At 42.6% G+C, this 23,683-nt stretch overlaps 1 protein-coding gene across 3 annotated transcripts in view; it reads left to right on the forward strand.

The window, feature by feature from the left end:
• LOC120516513 (1-phosphatidylinositol 4,5-bisphosphate phosphodiesterase beta-1) overlaps positions 1–23,683 on the forward strand; it is a 487,951-nt gene that overhangs the window by 316,405 nt on the left and 147,863 nt on the right. For all 3 annotated transcript variants that reach the window (XM_039738227.1, XM_039738228.1, XM_039738229.1), the window contains one exon: positions 2,985–3,151. In XM_039738227.1, the coding sequence (XP_039594161.1) occupies positions 2,985–3,151 (167 nt within the window). The remainder of the gene's footprint in view (positions 1–2,984; positions 3,152–23,683) is intronic.

Genomic DNA, 23,683 nt, shown 5'->3' on the forward strand with positions numbered 1-23,683 from the left:
CTTATCCTGTGCCTGGTGTTTCCCCTCCATAAACCCCACGAGACCCTCCGTTCAATTTTATTGCCATTTTCCATGCTATCTCAATGATGTAATTGCTTGTTTTTAAATGCGGGTTTTTGTTGGTCTCTAATCATGTGAGAGATGGTAAACATTGAAGTTTATTTTTTGTATTTCATTTCGTTCTGTTCTTTGGTTCACTTGCCTCGAGAGACGTGTCACTTAACTGCGATCGACACATTTGTGACAAAAGCGGTAGAGATACTGTGAATATTTTGGTATCCCTCGGTTGGATAAACTGTAAAGATCTTTAGCAGCAGTTAGTTGGTAACTCAAGAAGTCCGAGTGCCATTTCGGTTTTTTGATCCCCTTCTGATTTGGATTTTTCGTTGTCCCAAAGTGTGCTTTGGTCTCTCGTGTTTCTATTTTGATCTCCCGGTGGTTACGGGGGGCGCCATCTTGGTCAGAAGCAGGTTACAAACTGAATGCCGACATCTAACTGTGTGGTGATTTATGTCACGGAGGAAGAGGAAGAAAGATGGGGCTTGCAGACTTGTCACAAAACTGTCGCGTTTGTGACAGAAGCGGTAGTGACGATCGAAGTATGGCAGTTGTTCCATATTGTGGTGTCCCTCTGTTGGATGAACCTTCAAGATCTTTAGCAGTAGTCGGTTGGTCACTCAAGAAGGCCCATTGCTTGGTTTTGTTTCATGTTCTTGATCAACCTTCTGACTTGGATTTTGAGTGGTGGTTTGCCCCCCCCCAGTGCTTTGATTTCTTGTGTTTCTCTTTTGATCTCTTAGTTTCAGCCTGGCCTGGCCATTAACTATGATTCTTGTCTCATGTCATTGTCTCTTTGGGGCCTCATGTATAACTCCGCACGTAGAATTCATACTCGGACGTGGCGTACGGACTGTGAAATAAACAGACTCGACACACTCGGAAAGGTTTGGGGCAGCCACCCATATCATATCCCTGGCTGCAAAAAGGGTATGAAAATGGCACTGATGTGCATTGGTTGGAGTCCACAACTGAACTGATGTTTTAGTGAAAACTTGGCGGCTTTAAAGGCCGGATCCGGAAGTGACTTCCTTCAGGGCACCGAAACTGGAAGTGATGTCATCGAGGTTGAATCAGGCAGGTTTTCATGTATTTGGACTGCAGAGACAACAGAAGAGGGTTTAGTGCACCCTGCCACCCCCCGGCCTGGCGTGGAATTACCTTCCCTTGGTCCATACAGCTCCTTCCTACTCACATGTGTGTGACAGGAGAAAAGTGGAAATGTGCGTGGCTTTACACCAAGTTTAGTTTTTATAAACCTCAAAGTCGGCCCTAAAAACCGGCGTACGCAGCATTTTAGTGCATACACACCGTTTATACATGCGGCTCTGTCTCTTTTCTTGTCTCTCACAATAATCCCCAGAGACGCTGCTTCATAACACCAAACTGTCTTAGAATTAGCATTGTGATATTACATGAGATTTAATTTTTATTATGTTGTGGTTTGATAGCCAGCCATGTGATACCAACAGGAGAAACACCACATCACTTCTTTGTCACCAAAAATTCAAAAGTCACAGCGCCAGTCGGTCCAGCTTTCAGTGCACCAGGCTTTGGGGCGGAAACTTTTTTCACAGAAGAGCATATAAGTGAGTCTTAGATGGGCATGAGGGCGTGTTGGTAAGGTTGTGTGCTTTTACAGCGTGGTACTTTGAGTTTTGTGTAGGCAGTAATAAACACTACTTTACAAGGCGTCGTAAAACACCCTCTCAACAAGCCCCCTGTGGAGGCCTGGTGGTCCAGTCTAATAAAATGTTAAACAGACTCGGTTTACAAGAGTAGCCTGTTCTCAAAGCACTTCATTTTACAAGACACGGTGACTGCAGGCTGATGACTTATTTAAAAATATATATGTGAGTCAAGTTAGGCTACTCCTGAAAAAGGGGTGTGAAAAAGTAAGTACACCCCGTGACCTGATTGTCCGTTTTTTGGAGAAAAGGATGTTTGATTCCAATTGTAAGAATACTGAGACACAAAGGGGATCTAAAGAAAATGAATTTCACTTTTTCTTTGTTCTCATTGGTACAATTTAAATCAGGAGTCGTGCAGTTGTTTTCTATACAGAACAGTTCAAGAGAACTTTATTCGGCTCCAGGTGGAAATTTTAGCTTTTTACAGAAGCTCTTTAGATAGATAGATATTAATTTTAGTATAGTTGGCAGGATTATATAGATAGATAGCATAGTTGGCAGGATTAGATAGATAGGTATGAAAGGCACTATATATTTGACATAAAAGGCACTATATAATAAATGGATAGATAGATATGAAAGGCACTATATATTAGATAGATATAAAAGGCACTATATAATAAGTGGATAGATAGATGTGAAAGGCACTATATAATAGATAAATAGATATAAAAGGCACTATATAATAGATAAACAGATAAATTTGAAAGGCACTATACAATAAACAGATAGATAGATAGATATAATAGGCATTGTATAATAGATACACAGATATATATGAAAGGTACTATATATTAGATAGACATGAAAGGCTCTATATAATAGATAGATGGATAGATCTGACATTTTTTTTTAAAGAATCACTATTAGATATACTCCAGGTGAAGCCCCCCTTTCCCTATTTTCTGCGAGGACTGAAGAGCCAGTTTGCAGGGATTGTGCGGACGCTCATTCTGACCCCACCCATCGGTGAACATTAAAGTTAATTGCAGGAAATCACAAGTTAGCGGAGCTCATGGTGTCTTTTTCTCCCTCTAAATGCAGGTCTGCAGGGGGAAACAGGTTTCCTTAAAATACCAAATTGAACGTAGTCATCAGAGATTCCATGCATGTGTTTGAAGTTTGCCTAATCAGGGCAGGTCTCTTGTGAGCCCTAATGTTTTCATCAGAGTTTCCTTGTCTCTAAAGAGAATATTAATGCGGAATATCTAATACATCGTTTCCTCTCTGTCCTAGTGGTGCCAAGAGCAAGCCTTTCCTTACCACCGATCAGATGACAGAATTCATAAATACGAAGCAGCGGGACCCCCGGCTGAACGAAATACTGTACCCACCACTCAAGCAGGAACAAGTGCAGCTGCTCATTGAGAAATACGAACCAAACAGCACCTTGGCGAAAAAAGGTCAGTCATGCCAGTCATGCCTAAGCATAAAGTGTACTGTATGTGACATTGCATGTACAAGTCTGACAATGGGCTGTGGGCAGTAGCGGGCATTTGAGAGAGACCCCCAAACTCAAATTACCACCCAGGGAAACTAAAGCTATAAAAACAAAGAGAATTCATTAACAGAGGCAATGAAGATGGAGAGCAGGGGTGAGGAACGAAGCAATGGAACGTAAGCAGCCTGGCCTTGCTCTTATTATGGCCAAGGCTTATATTTAAATGGCTTTGTTTTATCTCTTTTATTTTCTTCTTCTTATTGTTCATTGTTTTTCATTATTAGTGTTCTGGTAGCATTTATTATTTATCTAATTAGCCACATGCACTTCAGAAGAGGTCATCTATCTGCAGCTAAGCCTGTTCAGGCCCGGCCAGGACTTGGATGGGAGACAAACTGGGAAAAGCTTGGGTTGCTGCTGGAAGAGATGTTGGTGATGCCAGCAGGGGGCGCTTACCCTCAGGTCCTAATGCCCCAGTATAGTGACAGGGGACACTGTGCTGTACAAATGGGCACCATCCCCCATATGAAACATAAAACCGAGGTCCTGACTCTCTGTGGTCATTAAAGGTCCCTGGGAATCCTTCGTAAAGAGTATTCTGTTGGCCTGGCTAAATTGCCCACCAGGGCCTGGTTTTTGTAGCCCCCTAATCACCCCTGTCTCTTATTGGCTCTCTGTCTCTCTCACTACATCACCACCTAACAGCTCATGTGTGGTGATCATACTGGCGTGAAAATGGCTGCCGTCACATCATCCAGGTGGTGGTTGAAGTATTGAGAAAAGCTCTATATAAATGTAAAGAGTTATTATCTATATATATAATTCACTAAGGCAAGACACCCATGGAAAGCACGCCGGAAGGGGCGTGGATTCACTAAGCCACCGACAAGTGAGACACCTATGGCGCACGCAGGAAGGGGCCACGCCCATCAACTCCAAGACCATTGGATATGACGACAACTCGCAGGGCCACGCCCACCAACTCAGACGCGACGACACAGAAAAAATGGCCTCATTTACAGGAATATTCGTCTGTCGGAGAGGCCACATGCAGTGCAGGTCAGGTTAATGTCATGTGCATGTCATGCACCTCCGAGCTACGTTGACTGTTCATAGAGGCGTGTTTCTCGCGGAGGTGAATCGCCATATGCAGCGTGTGAAACGGTTTGCGAGGGGTTTCCCATGGGATCCTCAAAACAATCCTTTACAACTGAGGTTAAAGCACAATGAAGTAAGCAGTCTTTAAAAGCCGAGTTTTCGGTTACGATGCACGACCGTGTGCACCATAGCAAACTGTTTTACACGCTACATACAGCAATTCGCATCCGCGACAAACATGCGTCTTCTTGGATGCTCCTGCAGGAACACGGAAGACGTTTCCCTGCCCACCAACACTCCTTTTTCACTGCCCGGCGTCTACCCTCGCTCTCTAGGCATTCGCACTGCCTGCCCATTTGCCCGGACGCAAAAACTCAGTACCCCACCCAGTTAGTCCCTTTCGTCTGTGGTAAGAGTCCGCATGCCCATCTGAGCCACACAGCGTTTGTTATGCCGCGGGTTCACTATTGTGTTGTATTCTGCTCTCTCCAGAGTTCCATCTTTTCATTCGCTTACTGTTGTATTCTCACACCAACCCGTTTTAGACAACCGTGTCTTTCCTGAAGTGTTTAGCATTCAATAAATAATTATGCATGACATTGACCGTGTGTCTAGGCGTGGGTAAGCCGTTGAACCCCATTCGGGCTGCAAACCGTGGAATTCCCACTAAGTGCGACTCATACGCTCCCACTGCTTGCGTCCCTACCCTTTGTGCACACCTCGCTACTACTGTGGTCGGGTGTCTTGGTGGATTATATTTAGAAAAGCAGCCAACGACTCAAGTGACGAGTTGGAGGTGGGCACATGAGCGGGCAGTACATACTGAACGAGAATTCAGCAGACTAGCATGACAGAGGGAGCTGAATGGACGTCGTCCTCCTCTCGTCCCGTTCCACACTCCGCGCCGTGCACCCCCATCCCTCCATCTGGCAGGAGAAGGCGCGATTACGGTCCGCCAGTTTTCAGTCACGGACGATTGTGTGTTGGTTCGTTCCGTGCATTGTTACAATGTTGCTTTTCTTGCTGATTTATTACATTACCGATATTTCAAATGTTAATTTTCTCCCAGTGCTTAAAAATCATTTAAAAACCAGCCTGATTATGCGGCGTATGGTACGCCGCGGGTTGGCTAGTTATTTTGTAATTATGTAAGTTTTGCAGTTCTCTTAGGTTTCTTGTATTTTGTGGGTGGATTCCCAAGAGGGCGGAGCTGCCTGTCCATCACGGCCAAGGGACCAGCCTGTAAAGGCATGCTGGGAATTGTAGTCCAAGGTGGTTTCCCTGGTGGATTTTGGGTGGATTTGTGAGTTTTTGTATTTTCTTTGATTTTGATCTCATGACCCTCAAGTATTTTTTTGCTTCTGTTATTTGGATTTTCTTGTGGTCTTCATATCGCTTATGTCCTGCTGCCTGTGAACTTTTTTGTTACATTTTTCCTGTTCCTCCAAATAAATTTTTTTTTTATAATCCTTCTATATTGCCTTGCACTGTACAACCGCATATTAAGAGGCAGGTGGTCATAAAGTGTTGGCCCACCAGCGTATTACGTTTTTGTGAGACTCCTTCACTTTAATAGCCCCGACTGCCTGTAAATTTCATGGGAAGTACGTGTGAAGGTTTAGTTACTTGGCAATTGTATTTTTAAAAATAATCAAAGCTTCCATTCCCCGAGAGCATAAACTCAAAAGAACATTGTTTAAAAGTGGGCTTACAATTACATAATCAAATCCTGTGTGAAAACAATAAATATCCACTAAAACGTTACATAATGCGTGATCATCCAGCCACAATGACAGAAGCAAATGCAAATCAGGAAGCGACACTGACTGGAATTACATAATCCCTCTAAACTAGAAGAACTGCACTGTGGGAAATGATTACAGACAGTGGGTCTGACTATGCCAGGGTAATGGTGGTCCAGCCACTAAATAGTCCCTCCATAGCACTGTGGCTACTTAAGACATGGCTCCTCATTTCAAGTGTACGGTGCATTCCTTAAGGCCCATCTAAGTGTCACTTCTGAGGTGAACCTCAAAAATCACCTTTGGGTCAGAAGTGTTCCCCTGAATTGCTGCTGGCAGACATCTTTAACATCCCAGCCCCTAAGGATTAGGGTTAGCCTTTATTACTCTGGGGATGCCAGCCCACCAAAACAAAAGATTAAAGACATTGTGCCAGCAAAGCAACTCAACCAGCAGCGTCGGAGTAAAAACCCCTTGCTGTCTTCAAGTTGCCTTCTCTCCATCCTACATGGCCTCTCGGTCACCTTTGGAGTAGGTCCTGGGGGCACATTTCATCACTTCTAGTTGGAGGGGATGTCAAACTGGATGACTGTTTGGTGATCCGGTGGCCTGAGGATGTTAGATTACACATCAAGTAATCGCAGGGCAGGACAAACTACACGACTCCATGGTGATTTTCCAGCAGTTTAGCTTTTCCAGAACATCACAAGCTCCTCCCTTAACTGACAGCCGATAACGTGCTGCCTGACAGAGCCAGTGTGGTGTTCAGTCACAATCTCATTCTGCCATGGAAAGTGTGAAACGCTACGCCTTGACACGTCAAAAAGGTTTGGGGCAGCCACCCAGATACTTGAATAAAGGCTGCAACGAGTGAAGATTGAAGGTACCGTTTGAGTCCACAACAGAGCTGATTCACAGAAGGAAGCTGGCTGGGTTTTAAGGCAAGGCAAGGGAAGTGATGTCATCAGGCCCAGAACCGCAAGTGATGTCATCAGGCCCATAACCAGAAGTGATGTCGTCGTGTCCAGAACTGGAAGTGATGTCATCAGAACTGGAAGTGACATCACTGGGCCCAGAAACTTATAGTGATTTAATCAAAACAGGAAGTGACATCTACAGGCCCAGAAACTTGTAGTGATGTCATCGGGCCCGGAACTGGAAGTGATGTCATCGGGCCGAGAACTGCAAGTGATGTCATCAGGCCCATAACCGTAAGGGATGTCATTGTGTCTGGAACTGGAAGTGATGTCATCAAAACAGGAAGTGACATCATCGGGCCCAGAAACTGGAAGTGATGTCAGAAGTTCCCGTGTTTGGTCTGCAGGGATAAAAGAGAAAGGTTTACTGCACCCCACCACCCCCTGGCCTGGTGTGGAATTACCTTCTTTTGGTTGTTTCTACCTGCCTCCTATGTGCACGTGTGTGACAAAACTTAAAACACTGGACACGAGACATGACCCTCTCCTAGGTTTGCATGGCTCCAAAACACCCATGTTCCACATCCACCCCATCGGCTTGAGACAAAAACAGAACCCTGTGTGATTATATCCGTTCGAGTAGCAAATTGGTTGGACTATAGGATGGCAAACTACATGACAAAGTGACAGGAGACTGCACTTAAGATTACGTAACTGATGTCTGCGACTGAAAATCAAGTTGTGTGAGGTGATATCACTGTTGGGCAACGTCTGTGGCTGAAAACAAGTGAACAAGCGCCACAACTGCATCTGATTTGCTAAGACTATCGAAATGAAGCCTGCAAGTGAAAGTTGCTGGAAAAGTCGTGCCATGTGACGGGACCCTAAGCCACTCCCACTCTGCCATTCTGACTCTCGTAGGGACTCTCTGGCCACCTCTTCCTGGGAAACAACCTCCCCATTTCCCTCCTACCATCAAATGGCCGGATCTATAAAAAGTGTTGTTAACACAATTTCCAAAATCCGTGGGCATAGTTGCTCCCCTGTCAGTGGAGGAAGGTAAGTGGCGCAACAGCAGGAGTACATGTAGCAGTAAACTTCCTGGTGGCTTCACATCTGTCCTGAACCCTCTAAAATTCTTGCAGGTCCGGTGCCTACTGAGCTGTTTTATTTAGGCTATTTACTAAATTTTCTTATCCTAAGCAGGATTGTGGGCAAGCTGGAGCCAATTCCATTAATTTAACTTTCCTTGGCAATACCCCTCCGCGTGACTCGGGCTCAGAATTCTTATGTAATTAGGGTTAAGCCCGAGTCAAACTTGGGGTGATGTGTAATGATCCGCTTTACAGTGTTAACTCTGTGTGCTGCCATCTAGTGGATACAATAACATTAGACTGCAAAATATCATGAATATTTGTATACATTTTGACACGCTAATGTAACTCATTAATATTCATGAATGGGGTGGAGCCTTCGACCAACGCCCACAATGGCGTGTAATTGAGAAACAGTGTGGTCAGTTTTAGAACAGACTGAATCTGAACCATTAGGTGAATCAAGTGACAGTATTGACGATGTGAATTGGTCTTCAGACAATGGTGGAACTGTGTGACAGAACCGCCACGATGGGCCTTGTGAATCTGGTTGTCACTTTGGTGCATGGCAAAAAAAAAAGGTAAAATGATTGCCATCAAATGGAAGGACAAGAAAGACGATAGCCCCCTAAGCACTCTTCACAATGTGGCAATAGTCAATAATCAACAGTCAGGGCAGGGAACTGTGGGAGTCGCTAACCCCTGCACTGTGGGAACCTGCAATGGATGCAAGCGGATCCGGCGCCGCCATTCTACGCTCTCAAGTTCAAGTAACCGAAAAAAAATATCATGAGAAAAGTGCGCAATTTTAAAAACCCTCTCGGCCCTGGATTTTCTGTTTTTATGGGAAAAATGATTCTAACTTGGGGTGTCTAGGAAGCTCAAAAATTGGTGGCTATTGTACAATAGCAGCTACTCACTATGTGGTGCGCAGAAGCATCCATTTTCACTTCCGGGTTTCGCGGACTGTATGCCACCAGGCGGCACCCAAAGCAACTGCCACCTCTCTCCAGTCTACGCTAATAGTAGTGCACGCCCGGTGCCAACGGCTGCAAACGTACCTGTGCTTTACAAAAATAGCTGCAAATATATGTAGTAGTAATAGAATGTCAGGGCCGAAAGGGCTAACACATGTCTACCGTCCCGATTGTGATGTCAGACTGCGCGTTGGTGACTGTCACAAAACGTCACACAGAGGACACATACTACATCTGCACTGGGGACGCACCTTTCCCACTGTGTTCCTGTTGAAGTTTTCGTATCGTATTTGTTTCTGTTATATACCTGTATAATGTGTCCTGGCTGCAAAAAGTAGACATTTTTAAACAGAGTTGTTCGCAAGACTGAGTCCAAAACAGAACTGATCAAAGACAGGAAAGACAGCGGCTTTAAAGGCCCGTTCAGGAAGTGACGTCATCTTTAGGGTCGAACCCGGAAGTGATGTCATCGAGGGTGCCAGAACCTGGCCGGATTTCCCGGGAATCGTCTGCAAGTAACTGAGAAAGACAGTCGGCACACTCCGCCACCCCCTGGTCGGTGGTGGTATTACAATTACTCAGGCCTTTTTTAACTGCCTCCTACTCGCACGTGTGTGGCACACGTAATAACATTTATACTTGTTGAAAAAAAATTCTACATTTTTGACTCGTTTTTTTCAATGTGAAGCATAACAGTAAGGAGGATAATAATACTAATGATAAAAAAAAAAAACCTGGATTCAGTGTCCATCCTGCGGGTTGAAAATCGTACATCTCTGCTTTTCCAAAGTGCCCCTCGTAAAATAAAACATGCGACTCCCTGAGTACCCAAAGTCAGGCCATATCTATTTTATTTATTTTTTTAACCTTGGTGCGTGCAAATTTTACCAACCTATAAATCACGCCTGTCACGTGTATGGCAGATAGCAACCTTTTATTGCTTTCTCTCTATAGGTATGGCATCTAAAATCCGCATTCAAGGGCATCTCCTTCTTTATGATCGTCAGCGGCTGGAGCTCTTTTCTTGTTACGACACCCATACGAGATTCTATTATTATAAAATAGACGTGTCTTCCTTTTACATTTAAAATCCTTCCTCTAGAATCCCTGTGACCATCCGCTCAGAGCACCACCTAGTGGCCACTGGTCCTCCTGCAGCCCAGAGCCCTGGCTCTCATGTAAAGAGGAGTCACCTGCCCACCATAACGGAGAGCCATGTGGCATTTTTGGCACCGTAGCTAAGGAACGCAATCTTGTTTATTGCACATTCATTCTTAAATGAATAATTAACATTAACGGTCGCAAAAAATGTTATTTAGGTCACGCTGTTCAGGCTCAGATGTTTTAACCAATGCTTCCTAATAGCTCTGCATGCACATCCATTTGTAAAGTAGGGACCATCAAAACCAATACGCATTTGAAAGGTTATGTGGGTGGTGCAGCGTTTACTGCTTCTCTTTCATTGGTCCAGAATCCTGTGTTGGAAGCAGTGATATTTTCATAATGAAAACTCGCTTCACTTGCCTACCCCTACCTGGGGCACTCTACGTGCCAGTCACTTCACGTCTCTGCCACGTCTTTATCCAAAATAAAATAATTAAAATCTTTATTGTCATTGTAGCCATGAGACATTGTACAGCGAAATTTTTAGGTGCAATTTTCCAGTGCAGAAAAAATAAAATAAAAAATCAAAATAAAAACAAAGCACAATTACTCAAGTTACAACAAAAATAAGGGAATAAAATAAGTATCCACAATTGTCCATAACAGCAGAACAATGTTTTCCACTCATACATACATACATGCTCTGCATTGGTCTGTCGTGGTGAAAAAGGAGCTGAGCCATAAGGCAAAGCGCTCAATTTACCAGTCGATCTACGTTCCTGCCCTCACCTATGGTCATGAGCTCTGGGTAGTGACCGAAAGAACGAGATCGTGAATACAAGCGGCTGAAATGAGTTTCCTCCGCAGGGTGTCTGGGCTTTCACTTAAAGATAGGGTGAGAAGCTCAGAGTAGAGCCGATGCTCCTCCGAAATCGAAAGGACTCAGATGAGGTGGCTCGGGCATCTGATCAGGATGCCTCCTGGACGCCTGCCTGGCGAGGTGTTCCCGGCACGTCCAACCGGGAGGAGACCCCGGGAAGACCCAGGACACGCTGGAGGGACTATGTCTCCCGGTTGGCATGGGAACGCCTCGGGTTTCCCCCGGAAGAGATAGAAGAAGTGGCTGGGGAGAGGGAAGTCTGGGCATCTCTGCTCAAGCTGCTGCCCCTGCGACCCAATCTCAGATAAGTGGAAGAGAATGGATGGACATACATACATACATACATACATACATTATATTGCACTTGTCCCTTATCTAATGTTAACTTAGAATGAAGGTGCAATCGGTCAGACTGACCACTTAGCAGCACTCCGCATGGTGATGGCTGAAGGATAGAAACTGTTTCTCAGTCTTTTTTTCTTAGTTTTTATGGCTCTGAAATATCTGCCTGAAGGCAGGCGTTCAAACAATGCATTTCCTGGGTGTGATGGGTCCTGAAGAATTTTCTTGATGTTCCTGAGACAACTGGAACTATGTAGTTCTTCTAGTGAGGGGAGAGGATAGCCGACTACCCGTTGGGTGACCTTAATGGCCCTGTGGAGCTCTTTCTTCTGTGCTATTGTGCAGCTCGAGAACGACGCACAGAGACAGTAGACCAGGATGCTCTGTACTGTGCAGCGGTGAAAGGACACCAGAAGTTTCTCAGGGATGTTGTTCTTTCTGAGCACCCTCAGGAAGCAGAGTCTCTTTTGCGTCTTCTTCACTACCTCAGCAGTGTGTGTTCCCCAGGTCAAGTCCTCCCTAATGGTGACTCGTAAGAAGCAGAAATCTGAGACCGTCTCCACACAGTCCCGATTGATGATGAGTGACTGGATGTTGTCTGCCTTCTTTCTGAAGTCCACGATGAGTTCCTTGGTCTTGGTTGCATTTTAAGAGCAAGTTGTTATTCCTACACCACGTTGTCAGCCACTCCACCTCATTCCTTACAGAGACGAGTCCTACTACTGTGGTATCATCAGCGAACTTAACAATGGTGTTACTGTAGTGGGCAGGAATGCAATCATGAGTGTAGAGGGTATAGAGCAGGGGGCTCAACACACAGCCCTGTGGAGAGCCAGTGCTGTGGCTGATGGGCACTCCGTGGGTTAGAGTGGGCCCCTACTTCTCCACACGTGCTTACTGCTTCAACCCGATGAACCAAATGTGCTCAACAAAATACACTCCCAGATCATAATGCCATTAAACACATCTTGACTATCAGTGATCAAACAGATGATGTGGCCTAATGAGTGTAGTCGGCAGGATCAAATGTTTTCAACCCAAGAAACCGGTCTGTGCAAGCGCACTGCTGTTACGCTTTAATTGAGCGCGCATTTCGAGGGATCTGTTCCCGTAGCAACAACGTCCATTGCACTGATAGCCACACAGTGGAAATATTCATCCGACGGACGCCAGTGATGCGGGGCAAAACATGAGGGTCCTCGGCCACTGGTGCCAGCAGGCTGCATGTGTTGCTCACCTTTCTTTCTTTCTCTTCTCAGCTTTAGTCTCGTTTTCCTCATCTGATTACTTAAAATCGTTGCAGGACGTCGAGCTAAATGAGCCCTCAGATTCGTCGTATTTTTATTTTTAATTAGTTTCCGCTTCTCTGTTTGCCTTAATTTCAGTTCTCGTGCTTGTATCTATCTATCTATCTATCTATCTATCTATCTATCTATCTATCTATCTATCTATCTATCTATCTATCTATCTATCTATCTATCTATCTATCTATCTATCTATCTAAGAAATACATGTAGACCTCAGCGTTGGAGACTTCCGTGGTTTTTAAGGAAAGTCCAAACAAATCCCAGATTTTCTATGGAGACGCTTCGCTTTTTTACTATCCTCCATAAACTGTTTCCACTGTAAAGTTAATGGTTACAATTTCCTTCCTTTGTTCTTTCCCACAAAGATTCATCTATTGTATTATTTGACATTTCATCTGAATTATGTGTTATTCCCTTTATGAATGTGATTACGAGACCGTATTTTGGAGTTATTTTTTTATTATTATTGACTATTAACTGATTCTACATACGAGATTAAAACACATCATCTTCTTTCTTCCTTTCTGCTAATTTTAGTCAGTGTTTCTAACGAAGCGCTCCATCTCCGTGTGTCTAAAGTAGAGCCAGATAATGGCTGCAAAGACAATAAGGAAATCCTATTAGAAAAGGCTGCACAATGAGCGGTTTCGTTTATTTATTTATTTATTTTGAAATCCTTCATTTTTAAGCTGGAAGCAGGAGGAGATGCCCAGCTGTGCAGATGACCAACAAAACAAGAACATCCTTTAACTTCCCAATGGGAAATTAATTAGCGGAGCGTCACAAAAAAAATGACTGCAGCTTGCAGATACATTTTTAAAAAGGAGGATTTTACTAAAGGTTACAAAAAATGCAAAATATAAATAAATAAGGAAATACTCCGCAAAAACAAAAGGATTAAGGGATTTGAGTGGGCATAGAGTAGAGCGACAAAGGGCACCGTTATCTGAGGGCCATGCGTACCGACCCTGAGGACAGTTGTAGAAGTTCGATGGTTGTGTCCAAGATATGTACACTGTGGCGGCCCCGGCCGGGGCGCCTCTTCTGTATATGGTCCGGGGGAACAAGCATGGACTGAACAGTACCTCCCCTTACGGACATGGAGCGGGGCAAACCGATTTTCTAACTATGATGATAGTGAGTGGGTACCGTTAATTAAATTAAACACGATGAAGAGAAACCCCATGGGAATTGGACTCTGAAGATACTGAGTGAACACCATTAATCAAAGTAATCCTGAGGTGGGCAATACACCACCCCAACTGCAGCCACTTTTGTGCCAGTAGGCACACTACACATCAGCTTTTAGATGGTGAAGGGGTGAGAGAGAGAGACAGAATATTAGACACAGGTAATGATTAGGGGGATGTGGTGGGCAGTTTAGCCACGACATCGGGATACCCCCTACTCTTTACAAAGGGTGCCCTGGGATCTTTAATGACCACCGAGAGTCCAGACCCCCGGTTTGACATCTCATCTGAAGGGCAGTGTCAGTTTTACAGCAGATAGATAGATACTTTATTAATCCCAAGGGGGAACTCACATACTCTAGCCGCAGCATACTGATAAAGAACAATATTAAATTAAAGAGTGATAACAATGCAGGTATAACAGACAATAACTTTGTATAATGTTAACGTTTACCCCCCAAGTCACATAGTGTGGTGACTCCTCAGTCTGTCAGTGGAGCAGGACGGTGACAGCAGTCTGTCGCTGAAGCTGCTCCTCTGTCTGGAGATGATCCTGTTCAGTGGATGCAGTGGATTCTCCATGATTGACAGGAGTCTGCCTTAGAGGGTCCCCATCTCAGCACTCGGATCCACATTCAGACACACCACAGGGTAAGCGCCCCCTTCTGGCCTCACCAGCACCACATCCAGCAGCAACCCAAGCTTTTCCTGGTTATTCTCCCCTCCAAGTCCTGGCTAGGGGTCTGAACAGGTTTAGCTGCAGGTGGATGATCTCTTGTGAAGTGCAGGTGCTCTGATTGTCTTCATGTTACAGGCAATTCAATTTTTGCCTTGGTGCTCCACTGAGCTTCATTATTATTAAAGAATATTTTGTATGAGGGGTAAATCTTCTACGAAGGACGTTCAAAACATTTCCACCCTTTTTTCTTAAATTATTAAGAATTTCAAAAACAAATGACATCACATAGTCAAACTTCCTTTGAGATTCAATTATCCCCATCACATGACACTCTCAGACACGACCAGAGCCGCCACCAGGGGGAGTCAACCGTGACAACTGTCAGGGGCCCCCGAACAGTGGAAGGCTAAAGCTGCGGCAAATTAAATGAAAATTCCCGCAGCATTCAAATCAGGTCTGCGTCGCAAAAGACCAAAGACATCTAATTGAGTCCGACGGATCTGAAGCAGAAGCAGACGATCAGGAATCCCAAGATCCAGAAGTAAAATTCGGAAGAGGTACATTTCACGTTATGATGGATTCCTTCATTTTAGAATTACCCCGGCGTTTCGAAAGCCTAAACAACACATGTCGCTGTGAAAGACGGAAAACACAAAAGACTCGCGTAAAGGTTTGGGACGCTGTCCCGTATGCTGTAGGTCACTTTGATTCGTCCTTCTGCACCGTAATACAAGCACATAACAGACTTCAATAGACACTGATTGGGTGAACCAGGGGGACTTTTATAACAGACGGACAGGAAATGACGTTTGGAAAAAGGACCGGAGATGATGACACAGAGGGAAGGCGGAAGTGAGGTCATCAGGAGTGGACTGGAAGTTAAGTCATCCAGTGGCATCGTATCTGTCGCTACCCGATCTGCTTACCTACCCTATTTGCGCGCACAGGCGTATTGAAAGTTTAATATGCCGTAAAGTGTTCACGCATGCGTTTAACAGATTGGGCCAGCAACGGGAACCAGGTAGTGACATACACCGCATGCTCTTAATGAAAAAAACATTAAAAAGGAAAAAATCTACTTTACGGCACGGCCCGATCGGAACTGTGCATGCACTACAACTTGACAATAAAGTATATTATTCATTTTAGTTCCACAATAGTTGACCATAATGAAAATATTCATCCTGCAAAATAAACGAAGTAGCCTTTGTGGCGTAATGTTGATGTCCAATGTTCAATCGCCGTAAGAGCCGGCTTAGGTGTGCATGCCTGATGAGCCCCAATTAGGGCGAAACACATGCGGTGTACTCTTTGGATTATTTGGCAGGTACTATACGTATATAAGCTATATAAAGTATGTAGTGTTTTTATTTTCCCTCTCACGTAATAAATCATATAAAGTTTCCTTTCCGTTTTGATCTATTGTTGCAATATCCCTCTTATGAGCAAATTGTGTTTGTTTAAAAATATCTTTAGACATCAATTAATATTAATAAAATTGCCATTTGTCTTAAGGCATCAGGGCCTCATGTATAACGCCGTGCGTAGAACTCGCACTATAACATGGCGTAAGCACAAAAGCCGAAATGTGCTTACGCAAAGAAAAATCCAGATGCAGGAATCTGTGTGTACTCCAACTTCTGTGTTCTTCCGCTACATAAATCCCGATCAGCGTGAAAAGTTACGCTCGTGTACGCGCATTATGTAACGCCCCAACTCCTCCCAGAATTACACCTCTTTGAATATTCAAATCAATATAAATCGCCCTTAAGCTCAGCCTTCTGTGAAAAGACAATGGGAAAAGCACGGGGGGAAATAGAAGAATTTCAGCGAATACCAAGTGGAGGCAAAGGAAAAACATACTATTTGTTCAAATAAACCGTGGTGTAATCAACAAAAGGAAGTTGATCGAGTGACATAGCGTGCTGGAGAAACTTGAAAGATCACGTTCACAAAATCGTACAGTGCCAGAAATAGAAAAGAAGTCACATATCAAAGTCGCCGTGAAAAGTCGAGTTGTAGCCCACCATCTGAGTGTCGTATGAAAGCTTATTAGGGTACAGAGAAAAAAAAGGCACACAGTGGGGAAAAAGCACAATCTCGACATTTCCACTTTAATCACGTAGTTTATTTTGTCATTAAAGTAGAACATCATAAACTTCATCTTAAAATCGTTTAATTAACCAGTTTCTCAAATCACATCGTAATTAAAGTAGCACGTTAAATGATTTGTTTTGTATGTGATCTTCTATGTGCTCTGTGTGTGTGAATCACTACTTGCTTCTTAAACTGGCTCTCTTCCTCCAACTGGACACAGAGTCCATTACATTTGTGATATTACAGCTCTCTGAATAACTAAAATACTGAGATGTATACGTGATGTCATTTTCATGATGATAGGAGTTAAAGCACGTTATTGAACATGAGTTTCATGGCGCAGTGATTGTGTTCGACCTTCGATGAAATTATTTATTGCAGCAGTACTCAGGGGCGGCTCTATGTCCAATAGAGAAAGTCCAATGTCAATATGGTATCTTATGCACGGTGGATGGCCACGTCCATTGCAGACACTGCATAGCCGCCTCGTGCTCATGACACAAGCGTTTAACTTTTGCCGAAATTTGTCGCTGCGTTTTTAGCTGTGTCGTTATTTTCTCTTTCTGTTTTATATTCAATATATATTGGCATGGCGGCCCCAAGAGTCCTTGCTTTTCTTTCTCCAAATACCCAATCACCACACAATCCGCTCTGTAATAGACGTTAAGCCATCTGTGTGCTTAGAGCGCCGATTCTTCAAAACGTTTAAGGAACATTGAAATATCTTCGTAGCACATGTTTAATTATTCTATCCTTCACGCCAGTCCCAGTGAAGAAGATAGATTATTTAAATGAAGTTAAAGTTTTATGTGTATAATTTAATAAACATATTTTGCTGCACTTCATCTTAAAAATGATATCGTCATCATATGTAAATACGCGCTTTATAAAGTGGCGCAGGCTGTGTAATATTATAACTGCAGTGCAAGTTTACAGTGAGGTGATTGTACTTATAAGTCCTAACAGTTCTACAAGGAGCAATTGATTGAGTGCGTTTAGAGTTCTTGGGATGAAACTGTTTCTGAACCGCGAGGTCCGTACAGGAAAGGCTTTGAAACGTTTTGCAGTGGCTGAGACAGCGTGTGCTTGATGTTCTACACCGATAATTCTCTTTCCGATCAGCTGCTGCTGTGATTCACACTCAGATACAGTGGTATAAATACTCTGAGTGGTGCAGTGAGAGTAATATGGAAAAAGATGATCCGCTGTGGCAACTCCTAACGGGAGGAGCTGAAAGAAGAAGGTGCAGTGAGAGTAACAACGCTAAAGCAGTTCTGGTATTTGGAAAACTACGGCTATTCCCTGGACCATTATATTGTTACAAGTTAATTACAATCAGATGCGTTACACTAATAAACAATATGCGGTTAATTTCAGTGTATATATAAAGCCGCGTCAGGAAAATAAGGAGTAATCACACAGGAACAGTAGCACTGCTTTGACGCTGGGTGCCGCCAGTCTGCAAAACCGAGCGGAGAACTTGCGTACGACAAGCTATGAGGTACCGTGGAAAAGTGCGTGGCTTTATGTCAAGTGTAGGTTTTATACATCGCGATTTGATCGTGGAAAAGGTCTTACGCAACATTTCTGTGCGTACGCACCGTTTATACACGAGGCCCCTGGTATATAAAACCTAACGTATCCAACCAGTTTTATAGAATAAGATGATCCTTTTTCAAAAAAAGAAAAGAACACTGTGTTGCTGACTGTCCCTGTCCTTAGTGTTAACTGTGACTGTCCACTTGTTAAAATTCTTTAATCCGTTCTCAGTTGTGTAATCAGGTCAGATGCTGAAGAAATGAAGAGCATAAAGCCACCGGTTCAAATCCTCATTTATTCCAATGGCTATTAATCTTACAAAGAAGTTTAACTTTATATCCACAGACTTAAATTAAGGAAATGAGCTGTTATCGCTTGAACCAATCTATTTGATCCATTTTTTTACAGCAAGTTGCCTGCTGCTATAGTTCATATTTGTAATACATTTGTTCTTAGTGATGTGTTTTTAATGTTATTTCAAGGCGTCTCTGTAAACCACCCTGAGAAACCAACTTACCAATTAATATAATAAAAGTGAACTGAATGTAACAGCAGTTAAAATAAAATATTCTTCACTAACTGAGCAGAATTTAAACAGCAGGAAGTAGTTCAGTTCATGATGAACAGCATGTAGACTGAGGTCAGTGATATTCTTTCTTACAAGTTTAATCAACATAACACACCGATGCTGTTTGTGTGCAGACTCCTCGTCTCATGTCAGTGGTTTTATTCACCCATATTGACACCGCGCCGGTTCATTTTTATAACTTTAAAAAAAGGAAATGCAATACACTTATTCATACATTTTTTATTGATGAAATAAATGGTATGTTTAAAAATAAAAGTGAAAGATCTGTGAACAATGTTTCTCAAAAACAAATTATACACACACACACCCATATTTATATGTATATATATATATACTGTATGTATATTATGAGCAGAAAATTCAGTAATCATAACGATGTATAAATGGTAAATGCATTTAACTAGAACACAACTACAATGAAAATGGCCAACAAGGGGAGGTGTTACAAATTATTAGGGAAGGAGAACACAAATATTTTACAGATTTTTACTTTGGCAAAGGTTTTGAACACAGTAAAAGTGAAAAATTAAATTTGCCAAAAAGGGAAAAATGCTATTTTAACTTTATGAACAAGATGCTACTCAGAGTTGTTATCCAGCAATATTCCATAAAAATGTGTTCTATTTAAACTGATATTTTTCCTGATCTGTCCCTTAACATTTGTTCACTAATAATATTTTTTATATCACCTTTGCTTACAAGTGCTGCTCAAATTGCTCTACAAAAAATATACAGTTACAAAGAAAACTGAAGGCATCATAAAAGTAAATGAGAAGCAGACGGAGGGCTCCTTGTCCTTTGTAATAAACACACTGCCTGGTCAAATGGCCGGGGACAAAGACAAACTTGCAGCCTTCAAGGATACTGGAGATAATAAACCTCTGGGGGTCCCAAGCCAAAGCCCACACAGATCCCCTCTGCACATCCCCGCATACATAATTGTGGCCGTCTCACTCCAATCACAATTCCATTTCAGGACGTCTTGTGAACTTTTCTTCTGTCACAGATAGTTGGAGTTGATTTAACAGATGGTGGAGACGCAGGGGGGCACCATTTCAATAAACTGGAAAAAAGCAACAGAGAAAAACAGCAGAGGTTAGTGCCCAGTGCGGAGCTTACAAAGTGTACGCAGTACCATTTCTAATCTATTACAACCAATGCAAGTAATTAAGAAGAAGCCAAATTAGAAAAGTTTTTCGAAATGCTTGAAATTTGTATCCTGGCACTCTATTGGCAAAGCATTCCAGATTTTGTTGCAGGAGTACAGAAAGCTGCCAGTTTTTAGGGTTGATCTTGGAATAAAAAGCAAAGCAACGTTTGAGAAAAGAAATGTTGGGAGCAGACACTCCAAAATACAGGCAGGGTCTAAAATACTCAAAGCCTTCTAATTATTTAATAGAACCTTGAAATCAATTCTATGTGAGACAGAAGCCAGTGTAATGAGACTGAGACAGTTTTCAGAAGAAAAACAAAAGGCCAATACCTCGTGATCACTTGGCAAAGGCACAGCAGATCAGAGCAGGGATTGAGTTGGAGGATTCTAGAAGTGCCAGGCAGGAGGGGCAGCCTCTACTTCAACATGGCACACATCTCTCCATCCTTCTTCTTTAACTGCTGCCCCATAACACGTCCAGAATCTTCTACTTCACTGTAAAAAACATAAACACAGTAGATACACAATGTTCACTCAGGGAGTTCAAACATTAATAAAGTGTACTCTTCCTTCTTGTTCTGCCTCCTTTCTTGGTTCACCTGTAGATCAATTATTACCAAAGTAAACCATCACAATAGATAAAGGTCTGCTTAGAGTAAGTTAACTAATAATATTTTTTTTTATTACTGTGGTTTATTGTTGGATTTTGAAAGAACCCCAACTTAACTGTCATTATATGTAGCATCATGTTTTTTCCTTTTACATTACGCATACAGTAGACATTGTGTTACAATCTCTGTATATCTGAACTTCTAATGTGATGTGCTCAGGTGTCGGCACTTACATGAAAACATCTTCGTTTCTCTCTTCTGCCTTAGTTTTGTTTTAAGTTAAAATTAATTCTCAGCTCTTTAAATCCAACAACAAAAGCACAGTAACTTAAGAAATAAATGTTATTTTGCAAAACAGAACAACATCCCTGTTTAGTGACTGCTGGGACTGATGCACCTCAAGTCTCTGTGTTTGTGAGGATTTGCACTCTGAGGCTTACCTGTCTAAAATTAAAAAGCCGTGTTAGTTACTGGAGTGAGCAGACATACAGTACAGTATTCAAATATTACAGATCAAATAATAAATATGGGGAGGCTTTGCAGGAATTGTGCACAAATTATTTTTGAAACTGAAAGCCTCAGTAGTCTTACCTGTAGAAATAGCAAATCTAACATGAACTGCACATCATCTCGAACTGGAAATCTTAAAAGCAGAAGAAAAGAACATCCAGTTGTGTCTCAGAATTCGGGTACACTGGCATCTGTTCAGCCACATGGAAGGCTGGTTACCACCGGGCATCCTGTAGTGTCAAGAAAAAAATTACAATAAAGGGCATTGTTTTCTAACTGCAGCAATAAGAAAAGTTATTTCTAAGGAGCAAGCCTTCTCCATTATATTTATTTAAATGTATGTATGTGAACTTCTATAAGCTTATAACACATGACAACAGCAGGTGCCCAGCCTGTCACTGTGCCACATCAGACGCACACCACACTTCTCTGATGGCTTTGAATATAAGTTTTAAAATTGCCTGCTTTCAACCATGGAATTTTTTTCTACTAAATAAGGTTAAAGAAATCCATTAACAATTTGTAATGCTATTATCCGTATCCTGCTTTCTCGTAATAACTTAGTTGTTGCTACTCTTGTATGTAATTTAGCCTTCATCTTGTATTTTGTTAACTTTATTATGGAAAAACTATTGCATTGATGTAATCTGATATCAGCATAATAAAAAATACCGATGGCTTTGGAGGGCACACTTTACACCGGTCGAGTGTCAGACGTGTTCTCCTAATTCTATTCCTAATTCGACACCAAGATTACATTTTTTTGCTTAATTATTAGCATGCCATTCGCTCTTTAAGATAAAAAATGTGGACAAATGTTAAAAGAAACACACCACCAAATGCTAATAGGGCGTTACGAAATAAATGACATACATCTATTAATCCAATAACCCAAACACAGAATACTGTGATTTTTACGATTAAACCACGAGATTACGAAGTGGTTTAACTAAAAGTGATGTACTTACAAAAAGCTGTAGATGGCCATTATAAAGTTCACAGACACACGTCGCATTTCATTTCGCTCCCTCTTCATTCGAGTAGAGTTAAATTTTTCATGGGACACATCTTCCAAGACGTTATAAAATTCAAAAGTTGCCATCTTTTCCAGTAACTAATCCACTTACAGACGGAGATAAACAACAACACAAAATGACTCGCAAGTACATGTCCAACCTGACAAGTGACGTGTGTCGTAATACATTAGACATGCGCAGAGCAAATCGTCATGAAATGAATTTTAATTAAGCAGAGAGTTTGTGCGCGAGACAAATCAGATGGGGACTCGTGTCGCAAAGTAAAAAAACACAGATCGGGTAGGGTCGTAATAGTAAAGTTCTGAACATGCGTGTGCAGATCGGGTAGTGACAGTATCTTCGAAAGGACTGGAGATGATGACACAGAGGGAAGGTGGAAGTGAGGTTATCAGGAGTGGACTGGGAGAGAAGTCATCCAGTGGCGTCATCGTAACTTCGAAAGCCGGAAGTGGATTTGCTTATTGTGGGTGCGTGTAACTGCGGTCAAGTTCCAAAAGGTACGTTTAGTCATTTTCTTTTCTCCTGGCGAGAGAGAGAGAGGGAGGTATAAGCATTCCATGTCCACTCCCCTCAATTGTTCTTTTCCCAGACCATCGGGCCCTCCTATTCGTGCATGTGTGACAGTCGCCTGTTTTTTTGTCCACTTTTAAACTTTAGGAGCACAGAGGAGATCTCAGCCTCTTGTACAAATTTGGATGCAAAATATTCAAAGGATCAGTCACAGTGTGTGAAAAATGAGGTGATTCACGTCAAGAATGTGTATGACTCAGAAGTTAAGCTCCGTAGGTGGGCACTGTGATCGTTGATGCCATATCATATGAGATACACATACAGTGGGATGCAAAAGTTTGGGCAACCTTGTTAATAGTCATTATTTTCCTGTATAAATCGTTGGTTGTTACGATAAAAAATGTCAGTTAAATCTATCATATAGGAGACACACACAGTGATATTTGAGAAGTGAAATGAAGTTTATTGGATTTACAGAAAGTGTGCAATAATTGTTCAAACAAAATCAGGCAGGTACATAAATTTGGGCACCGTTGTCATTTTATTGATTCCCAAACTTTTAGAACTAATTCTTGGAACTCCAATTGGCTTGGTAAGCTCAGTGACCCCTGACCTACATTCACAGGTGAATCCGAGTATTTAAGGGGGTCCATTGTAAGTTTCCCTCCTCCTTTCATTTTCTCTGAAGAGTAGCAACATGGAGGTCACAAAACAACTCTCAAATGACCTGAAGACAAAGATTGTTCACCATCATGGTTTAGGAGAAGGATACAGAAAGCTGTCCCAGAGATTGAAGCTGTCTGTTTCCACAGTTAGGAACATATTGAAGAAATGGAAGACCACCGGCTCAGTTCAAGTTAAGGCTCGAAGTGGCAGACCAAGAAAGATTTCGGATAGACAGAAGTGACGAATGGTGAGAACAGTCCGAGTCAACCCACAGACCAGCACCAAAGACCTACAACATCATCTTGCAGCAGATGGAGTCACTGTGCATCGTTCAACCATTGGGCGCACTTTACACAAGGAGATGCTGTATGCGAGAGTGATGAAGAGGAAGCACAAACAGAGCCGCTTGAGGTCTGCTCAAGCACATTTGGACAAGCCAGCTTCATTTTGGA

This window comes from Polypterus senegalus, chromosome 16, assembly GCF_016835505.1.
Source record: "Polypterus senegalus isolate Bchr_013 chromosome 16, ASM1683550v1, whole genome shotgun sequence".
NCBI classification, from domain to species: domain Eukaryota; kingdom Metazoa; phylum Chordata; class Cladistia; order Polypteriformes; family Polypteridae; genus Polypterus; species Polypterus senegalus.